Source organism: Prionailurus viverrinus, unplaced genomic scaffold, assembly GCF_022837055.1.
Source record: "Prionailurus viverrinus isolate Anna unplaced genomic scaffold, UM_Priviv_1.0 scaffold_35, whole genome shotgun sequence".
Taxonomy (NCBI): Eukaryota; Metazoa; Chordata; class Mammalia; order Carnivora; family Felidae; genus Prionailurus; species Prionailurus viverrinus.
Genome location: NW_025927605.1, coordinates 2,774,843 through 2,784,411, shown reverse-complemented (window position 1 = coordinate 2,784,411; position 9,569 = coordinate 2,774,843). Strand labels below are relative to the sequence as shown.

General features: G+C 57.1%; 2 protein-coding genes across 7 annotated transcripts; both read right to left on the bottom strand.

Moving 5' to 3' along the window:
* Window positions 1–583: 583 nt before the first annotated feature.
* Window positions 584–2,012, bottom strand: HCRT (hypocretin neuropeptide precursor). Its single transcript, XM_047845521.1, has 2 exons — window positions 1,877–2,012; window positions 584–1,038 (listed from the first exon to the last, which is right to left on the bottom strand). Exons 1-2 carry the CDS (start codon window positions 1,895–1,897, stop codon window positions 664–666), a joined length of 396 nt encoding a protein of 131 aa, XP_047701477.1. The 5' UTR covers window positions 1,898–2,012; the 3' UTR covers window positions 584–663.
* GHDC (GH3 domain containing) lies at window positions 1,933–8,388 on the bottom strand. 6 transcript variants are annotated; one of them, XM_047845518.1, is made up of 9 exons: window positions 8,274–8,388; window positions 7,997–8,081; window positions 7,531–7,842; window positions 7,087–7,208; window positions 6,438–6,939; window positions 5,845–6,037; window positions 5,467–5,744; window positions 4,763–4,848; window positions 3,740–4,500 (listed from the first exon to the last, which is right to left on the bottom strand). In XM_047845518.1, the coding sequence occupies exons 3-9, from the start codon at window positions 7,796–7,798 to the stop codon at window positions 4,282–4,284; spliced, it is 1,668 nt and encodes a 555-aa protein (XP_047701474.1). In that variant the 5' UTR covers window positions 7,799–7,842; window positions 7,997–8,081; window positions 8,274–8,388; the 3' UTR covers window positions 3,740–4,281. The 6 variants fall into 6 exon arrangements, with proteins under 6 accessions (XP_047701472.1, XP_047701474.1, XP_047701473.1 ...); XM_047845517.1 differs by having other exon boundaries at window positions 7,531–7,811; XM_047845515.1 differs by having other exon boundaries at window positions 5,467–5,600; window positions 5,673–5,744; window positions 7,997–8,364.
* Window positions 8,389–9,569: the final 1,181 nt, after the last annotated feature.

Sequence of the window (9,569 nt, the reverse complement as noted above, 5' to 3'; positions counted from 1 at the left end):
GGTGGGGAGGTGCATTCGGCTAAAGTTGCAGGAAAATCTTGCCCCATTTCTGATGAAGAACTCCTGACTCCCAGGTACCTACAGAATGAAGTATAAAGCCTTCACAGTCCAGGCTGCAGGAACCTAAGAGCCTCCCCTCCAGCGTCTCCCCGCGCCCCACACCATCAACCCCGTGCTGCAGCCACTCGGGAAAATTCATGTTGAATCTCAAATTCTCGGTCTTTTGGGCAAGCTTGGCTCCTCTCCCTTTCCCAGCCAGACTCCGCTCCTCTGTGCAACATTCCTAGCTACCTCCCATCCCTGTCTGTCTGTAAAGGTCGAGATACAGAATGACGAGGAGAGAGCATTTAGAGATGAGTCTGCCCCCCCCTCCTCCCCCTCCAAGCGTGCACACGTGCGTTTCTCTCCGTACCACTGGGCCTAGCACAGTTCCTTGCTCTGTTTTGTGTTCTACCAGCCAGAACTGAGGTGCTCCAGGGCCGGGCTGCCAGGCCCTCGGGCTCTTTACAGACTCTCACGCCCCCTGCAGGAAGGGATGCGACAGCAAAGGAACAGAGACCAGCTTCACTAACAGAGACTCGTCTTTATTGCCCTTTTTCTGAGGGCTGACACCCGGCGGGCAGCGAGGAGAGGGCAGGGTCAGAACCCGGCCAGAGCAATGGCTCAGACTCCAGACCTTCCCCCAGGCGCCGCAGAGGGAGCGGCCAGGGCGGGACATCTACGCCCGGGGCAGGGGCGCGGCGCTGGCTCTGCGCCTGCGCGGCGGCCCATGGTCAGGATGCCGGCTGCGTGGTTGCCGCTGGCCTGCAGGAGGCGCTGCAGCCGGCCCTGGAGGCCAGGGGGTCCCGGCCGCCGCTTGCCCAGCGTGAGGATGCCGGCCGCGTGGTTGCCCGCGCCGTGCAGCAGCTCGTAGAGGCGGCAGGAGCACGTCTTCTGGCGGCAACAGTCGGGCAGGGGCTGCGCTGCCGCTCCCGGCGACAGGAGCGCGGGCGGTAGCAAAAGCAGCAGCAGCAGCAGCGTCACGGCGGCCCAGGGGACCTAGGGAGACGCGAGGCCAGGCGCTGGGGTGGGGGAGGGCAGGGGGGCGGAGGGTTTCCCGCCGCGCCCACCTTCAGCCCCCTGGCCCAGGCCCCGCCCACTTGGTTCTGCGCCCCCTCCCTCCTGCGGTCCTAACACTCTGCATCCCCTAGTTTCCCCGGCCTCTGTCTGCAAGACTGTATTAGAGGGCTCCTCTCTGGCTCTTTTACCTACTCATCTCTCAAGCCCCAGCACACCATCTCCTCCAGGAAGCCCTTTGAGACTCCTGGGCAGAGTGATTCCCTCTTTTCTGGGTACCCTTAAGTCTCTCGTTACCCCCATTAGAGCGCTTACCACTCCACCTGAAAACAGGGTGTGTGAGTCTGCACCGGAAGTTTGTTCACTCAGGGAAACAGACCCAGTATAGCCCCAACATGGGCAAACCAAGGACTGGGGTGCAGTCAAGGACCGGCAGGATCCAGGTTGTCTTGTCTGCCTGCTCCCTCACAGGGGAAACTGCATTCTGTGGCTTCTGCACCAGTTTCCTACCCTCTTATGGGCACAACTTCCTCACTTGTAAACGGGTTAAGTAATTCCTCTAGTGCAGGCTGCCAGGAGGAGGACATGAGAGACTGCAAACAGCACCTGATACAAGAGCTCTCAGGAGCTGGGCACAGTCCCATGCTAGCAGAGGCCGACCCTCCGCCAAGGCCCCACCCAGTCCCCTGCCTCAGAGCCCCCACTGCCGGGAAAAGACCAAGAGTAGAGACATCTCAGACTTCTTTCCAGCCTGCTGAGTAAGCAGTCTCATTGCCCCCCTGGGATGATGAGTTACCCCTCCATCCCCAGGTATCTTTACCTTTGTAGAGGGAGGGTTCATGGCGTCTGTTGCTCAGAGTGGGGTAGCCAAGAGAGGTGTTGTCTGCAGTGGTCCAAATAGCCAGGAACTTTGAGGCCGTTGACTGTGACCACTGATCAAGGGCCTGGGGTTTATAGTGCTCTGAGGTGGTGCAGGACAGACGGGTACTTGCGTCTACTCTGGGGCCAGACAAAGGCAAGTCTAAGATTAGCTTCCCACAGGGCAGCCGTCTCCAGGTTGGGCCCAAAGAATGGCCGCCAAGGCTCTCAGAAGCGGGAGTTCGATCACTGTGCCCAGGGTCCCCCCCTTGTCTGTCTGCCTGCTCCCTGGAGATGGGGCGGTCTCCGGGCATTAATGAGGCCACCTTGCACCCAGGAATCTGGGAGCACAAAAGAGGCCCTGGCTGGGGCGCTGGCCTGGGACAATGTATGTGTGTTTGGGGCGGGTGGGGGGGGGCAACTGCTAATTAGGGCAGGAGAGAAGGCAGCTGTGAGACCCACTCTCCACATGGTGTATGTGGTGGGGGGAGGGCAGCTAGGCAGCAGGCCTAGCTCCTTGTTGCTCTCCCTGGGGTCTGTCAGGCTCCACGGCCCTCTTCCTTAATGGAAAAGTCTTCTTACACCTCTCCCTTCCCCCAGTTCTCTCCTTCCCTCTGCCCCTTCCACAAACCTCCGAGGGGGAAAAGCTTGAAAACTCAACCTGGGTAGGGGGAGGAAACAGCCAAACCTGGTGTTGTTCTTGGACCTGCCCAGTTTTCCTCCTGTTCAGGTGGCCTGGAGTAGGGGATAGAGTCCCAATCCCACCATAGGAGAGAGTGAACGACCCGGGGTGGGGAGGACCGCGCCATCTCCAAGCCAGAGTCTCTTTTATTCTGGGCATGTCCATTATGCACCTGCTCTCAGCCAGGCCCTGCACAGCACTGGAGGGACAGTGTGCATCAGACATGGCCCAATTTCCCAGGAGCTCCAAAGTCCAGGTGGGGAGGCAACCTAGCATAATGATAGCTTCGTGGGAGAAAGGACCCCAAAAAGGCCTTGCATGCCAAGTAGATTTCCATCAGCTAAGATTGGGGAGGAGGCATTCCACAGAAGGCACAGCTTGAGCAGAGACCTGGAGGTGACAGTGCTTAGCTCATGCAGGATAGTAGGGTGTGGTCATCGTAGCTGCGGCTTCCTTCTCAGGGGAGAGGTGGCTGGACAGGTAAGTGAGGGCCAGGGTGGGTCAAAGGGTCTTGCAGACTAAGCTGATTGGTCTGAATCCTGTGGCCACTGGGGAGCCACAGGAGGGTTTTACCAGGAAGAAGTTGTGGGGTTGATGGGGGGTTGGGTGGCCTGGATGTGGGGCATGGAATCCAGCAGTAATTCAGAGGTAGAACTGGTGACTTGGCAACTGATCAGGAACAGGGACTGTGTTACTTAAGAGGAGCTTGTGGGGCCTTGGGCAAGCCTCACAGCCTCAGGAAGCCTCAGTTTCCCCACTGCTAAGATGGACAGTTAACTCAAATGGTCTCTGAGATTGCTTCCTGTTGTGATACTTCCTGACTTGCAGTATAGCCCCTGCCCATGGAGGTGATTTGTGGGTATTGGGCCAGACAGGCACCTGTGCTAAGCCAGCTAAGTTGAGGAGCAGTCCTTCCCCATTTACGGTAAGCTTGGAGTGGAGAGAGGGAGGAGGAGTGGGCTCTGGGTCTTCTGGGTTGACCTAGGCCATGGTAGGGGTCCCCAAGACCTACCCCAACCTGGAGTGGAGCATGGGGGGAAAGCCTTGGTGTCCAGAGCTGAAGGTGGGGGAAGCCAGCCTGCAGCAAGAGCAGGACGAATGAGACTACTACAGTTTCGCCATAAGCAGACCCTGAGTCCAGAATCTGGGTGCAAGTGGTTTATTTGGGAGGTAATCCTACAAAGCACATGAGAACATGGAGATGGGCAGGGTGGAAGGAAAACCAGTAAGAGTTGTGTTAATCAGAGGGTTACCACTACAGGCAACCGGTGCAGAAGACACTTGAGAATTGTACTCAGGGACAGTGACGCTGAGGTCTCTTTCTCTGACTCCTGTGTCTTATTGACTGAGGGTCGCTCCTGGGGAACATTAACGGTTAACACGTCCAGCCTGCCCAGTGACTGGGCCTGGAGACACAGGAGACATCGGCAGTATGTGGGAACTCTAGCAGTGTCCTCCGGAGGGCGCCACGGGACTTCAGGGAGGGCACTGCAGGGGCCAGTTGACGTGGGCTCCTCAGAACGGGCTGAACAGCTTAGACCTCCCTCAGGCCTGGGGTTCTGATGGGCAACTGTCATGTGACACAGAGTCGAAGACCCTGGCCAAGACTTCCCATCCAGAGAGGCCACAGAGGAATGTACCAAGTGGCCTATGAGGGGGATGGGGCAGTGGGCAGGCCTCTCAGCTCAGGACACCACCCTTTTCTGCAGACACTGGGCCAGGTGCCTGTGCCTAAGGACCCGGGGTATCTCAGGAGGATAGGGGGACGAAGGGCAGGCTGCAAGGGCCACCCGGAGTTCTCTGAAGGCCCCTTGCCCCACCAGGTGGACTCTGGCAGGGCCCACGCTGCCCCAGAACCGCAAGGACTTGTAGCGGGGAGAGACTTCCTGAAGGCAGTGGTCAAGCTGGAAACAGAACGGCCTGAGTGAGGCTGGTGTGTAGCTGTGTGGCATGTGGATGAGGGATGCCTGATGGTGCCCAGGGTATGTGTGGTAGGTGTTTCATGTGTCCATATGTGTCTGTGGAATTCATCTCTCCCTTCCCAGAGCCTCAGGGAAGCTCTCCTCCCCGCCCCCCTCCTCCCCATCACTCCACTGCGCCCAGGGCACCCGGAGTCATGCAGGGTAAAGGAGACACGCAGTCCCATCCTATCCCTGTCTTGTTTACCTTGTCTCGATTTTCCTCTGACAGGTTTCTCAGGCCCCTCAGCGCCACAAACACCTCATAGTGGGGAGCCGAGCCCTCGGAGGAATCTGCAGACAAACCCCCATGTTCACACACTTTTGTCAACAGGGCAGCTCCCAACGCCAATGCCGGTGCTCCTACCTGTTCCACCTTACTCTGAGGTTCATGGGAGAAGAGGAATCCCTTGGTAGAGAGGAGGGTAAACGGAGAGGAACCCAAAACCTAATCGTAAATATGAAGCAGGCCGGGAAGGGAAAGGGGGAGAGACTGCAGCAGGAGGGATGGGAGTTAGACCTGAGTGAGCTAGGGCTTGTGTTAGGAGCAACCAAAGAGGGGCGCCTGGGTGGCGCAGTCGGTTAAGCGTCCGACTTCAGCCAGGTCACGATCTCGCGGTCCGTGAGTTCGAGCCCCGCGTCAGGCTCTGGGCTGATGGCTCAGAGCCTGGAGCCTGTTTCCGATTCTGTGTCTCCCTCTCTCTCTGCCCCTCCCCCGTTCATGCTCTGTCTCTCTCTGTCCCAAAAATAAATTAAAAATGTTGAAAAAAAAAATTAAAAAAAAAAAAAAAAAGGAGCAACCAAAGAGGCCACGTCTTTTGACCTCTTTTCTAAAGTTCTTCCATCCGCATGGAATGGCAGGGGGGGCAGCCAACTCAAGAATGGGGGGCAGGAGCTGATGGAGAAGCTTACCCAGAATGCTGCTCTCCACACAGCTGTGGTCTAACAGTTTCGCCCCTGGCCACTGCCCGACAGCCCGGCCCAGGGCCTCAGAGAACACATCCTCTCGAATGTCTTCTCCTCTCACACTCAGGGTCTGGCCCAGCCTGGGGAGGAGGAAGGAGACAGAGGAGCCTAGGGCACAAGGACGCCCCTCAGCTCCCCAGGGGGTCACGTACCTGCAGACGAACCTGACGACTGGACACCGATTGTAGGCACCAACCACCTGTACCACATCACCCAGGCAGCACCTGACAGGTGGAGGAGTGGGGGGCGATATCAGCCCCAGGGGCCCATTCGCTCATATCCCTGGCCTTCGATAGGGTCCCAGAGGGGTGGGCAGGCGATCACCTGGTAAGGCTGATGTGGTCGGTCAGCACCAGCTCATACTCCTTGCCCTTCTGGGCCTCGGCCAGCAGGATGGTAGAGGCAGCCTCTTCCTGGGCTCCTTTGTTGACTGGGAGCAGCTCAATAAAAGGAGCTCCAGGGGGCAGAAGGTAGAGCCCGCGGGGCTGCTCTGGCCACAGGTTCAGGCCCACCGCCCCTGAGGGGAGCAAGCAGCCCTTCAGTGGCCGGTGCCCTTGCTTTCTGCTAGGCAGTAGCCCCTCCCCCGGGCTCCCAGGCCCCAGTTCTCGGAGCAGCTGTTCCCACTGCTGCCCTCCCACCCCTCCTTCCTGGCTCCCCCAGGCTCAGTGTGCCGCCTCTGAGGCCCTAGTTGGGAGGAGGTGGTGGTTCGGGGGGTGGCAGACCTGGCGCCAAATGCTGGCGCTGTGTGAATTTGTGCAAGTTTCTTAATAACCTCTATGAGCCTCAGTTTCTGCATGTGTATAAACGGAGCTGTTGGTGTTGGGGGGATTAAATGATTAGGTAGGGCTCAGTGTTTGGCAGCTAGCCGTGTGACCTCTGCCCCCTGCCCCAGCTCACTAGCCTTGAGTCCTGCTGACCTCCAGAGGCAGAGTAAGCCGGGGAGAAGAAGGCTAGCCCTTGGCACCACAATGCCTCCAGGGCAGCCACAGCCTCGGCCTGGCCTCCTGCGTCCAGAGTCACCACCACCTGTAGCTTCGGCCAGAGCCGAAGGGCCAGTCCTCGGGGCCCCTGCTCTAGGGCCTCCCGCAACTCAGCTGCCCGTCTGGGGAGAGGCACCCCCGGGTTCCCGGCAGCTATTGTCTCAGCTAGCTCTTCGCCATCCGCCTCCAGGCCCACAAAGACGTCCAGGAGTTCGGCTGCTGTCCCACCTTCCAGTGCCCGCAGCCCTGGGGACCTCAGTGCCTTCAGCAGCAGGGCCCCAGGGTGCTTGGCTCCAGGGGCGCTAACCTGGCCCAAGGCACGCCAAGGCCAGGGGAGAGGGCAGGGCCAGGGGGACGTAGGGGTCACACAGGCGGTGCCTCCTGGAGCCAGCACTTCTGGATAGGCCTTGTTTAGGGCTGCCAGACCCAGCAAGGTGGCCTGGAGGGAGACACGAGAGGGTGTTGGCCCTGGGCCTGAGCCAGTCCCTGAGCCCCCAGTTTGGGGGTTCTTTGCCCACCCTGCTGGGAGGGTTTGGCTGCAAGTAGGGGTCTCTAATGGGGCTAGGCTCCAGCCTTCTCCGTTTACCTGCAGAGAGGCCTCCCCGTAGTACTGGGTTGAGGTAGGAGGCGAGAGCTGCCCCTCACTTTCTTCCTCTTGGGCCTGGCTGGCCTTGGTCAGTGGGAGATGGTTCCGGAAGGTGCTTATATCTGTAGCCCAAAGACATCATAAACTCGTCCTGAAGCCACAGTTTCCCAAGAGTTTCAGGCAAGATGGGTGAGACCCTTAATAAGGAACCCAGCATAGGCTTAGGCTGAGCGGGGCTACTGGGGCCTAGGGCAAGGGGGGACTACTGGCGCCCAGGAATGGAAAATTCATCTTGAACAATCCTGAGCCTGGGTAGGGTCTTTGCGTTGGGCCCCTCTGTGCTGGCGGTAGAAAGTGAGAGGGAATCCTTGGGTTCTGAAATCTGACTATCCTGTGGGGTTTCTATCTGTTTGGGGCCACCTCCCCAGCCCCTTGGAAACACACCTGTGTTCCCCCTGAGGGGACCGCGGGGCCCCTGGGCTCCCTGCAGACACCACTTCAGGGCCTGCTGCTGGCTCTGGCCCGCGTGCAGTGTGCTCTGTTCTAGTCTCCGCTGCTGCCAGGCGGCCGCCCAGCACAGGGTCCCTGCTGCCACACGGTGCTGGAGGCCAGCAAGCCAGGACAGCCTGGCATCTTGGGGCTGCCGCTGCCAGAGCACGGCCAGCAGTGGCAGCAGCAGCAGCAGGAGAAGGAACAGCAGCAGCAGCAGCATCTCCAAGCAGCTCCTGGGAGGAGGAAGGGACCCAAGTTCTGGTCCTGGGGGGGAGGAGAGGATAACCCATTTCTCCCTCACCTTAAGCCCCCTCTACCGCACAAGAAACCCAGGAAAAAGGAAGTCTGGGAAGAAGCCAGGACCCGTCAGGCAGATGATGCAGAGCAGACAACATCAAGGCCTTGGAGTCACACTGACCTGAGGTCGGACCCTGGCTCTGACACTTGGTTAGCCGTAGGGCCCTGGGTAAGTCAGCCAGCTGCTCTGGGCTCCGATCCCCTGTCTGTAAAATGGGAATAATAACAGCTTCGCAGAAGATATAGACAGGGTTTGACACAGTGCCTGGCACACAGCGGCTGCTCAATGACATGTCCTGCCCACTCCTGGGTGGCTCTGCTGCATCCCAGGATCCACCCTGTCCCCGCTCCGGGTCCCTCCTAAGCCCCAGGGAAGTGGTTCCATGTCCCACGTGCACCTGTCATAGCCCACTTGCGCAGACTCTCAGCACCCAGGGCCCCCTCGGCGGTGGGTACTTGGGTCTCTGTACACAGCCAGTCAGAAAGATGGAGCCGTGGCTTTAAAGGGAGGGGCCCTGATGGGGAAATCCGGTCACGGGCCTGAGGGAGGAGCTGGGGGGGGGTGCTCTTAAAGGGGCAGCTTGCCTAAGGGCCCAAGCCCAAGCTGGCAGGTGGGAGGAAGCTACCGCGGGAGACTTCAAACTCCTGCTGTCTTCAAACTCCTGCAGGTGAAGGAAGAGAAAGCTGGGTGTGGGAAAGAGTTCAGGAAGCAGCTTGAGTTGGGAGAAGGGCGCACCCCAGGAGAGCAGGTTCAAGCTGGAGAACTGTTAAAAAAAATTTTTTTTTTTCTCCCAATCCAGAAACCATGTCCACAAAGATCTACCAGCTTTCTCTCACAAAGGTGGTAGAGAAATAAATCCCCACCCCTGGCATAAGCAACCACAAATCTAGTTGCTCTCCATATAATTTGTCTGTTCTGGACATTTCATATAAATGGAATCAGAACACGTGGTCTTTTGTGCTGGCTCCTTTCACTTAGCATGTTTTCAAGGTTCTTCCACGTCGTACCGTGTAGCAGTAGTTCATTTCTTTTTATTGCCAAATGTATTTCATGGTATGGATATACCACACCACATTTACTTATCCGTTCATCAGTTGATGGGCATTTGGGGTCATTTCCGTTCTTTGGCTACTATGTATAACGCTATTACGGATATTTGTGTACAAGTTTTTCTGTGGATATATGTTTTTATTTTCTTGCATAAAAATGTGATGAATGCAAGGGATTTACTGCATTCCAATGAATAGAATAGCTGGGTTGCATAGTAGCTCTGTTTAACTGTGTAAGGAACTGTTAAACTGGTTTCCATAGTGGCTGCACCATTTTACATCCCCACCAGCAGTATATGAGGGTTTCAAATTCTCTACATCCTTGCAAACACTTGTTATTATCCGACGTTTTGATCACAGCTATCGTAGTGGGGTGTGAAGTGACTTGAGTCTGTTTTAATTTGCATGGTCCCCGATGACCAATGACCAAGCATCTTTTCATGTATCTATTGGCCATTTATACACTTCTATGGAGAAATGTCTTTTCAGATCCTTTACCCATTTTTTATTGGGCAATTTGTCTTTTTATTATTAAGCTGTAAGAGTTCTTTATATATTTTGCAGTCAAGTCCCCTGTCAGATAGATGATTTGCAAATGGATTCTTCCATTCTGTGGGTTGTCTCTTCATTTTCTTGATAGTGTC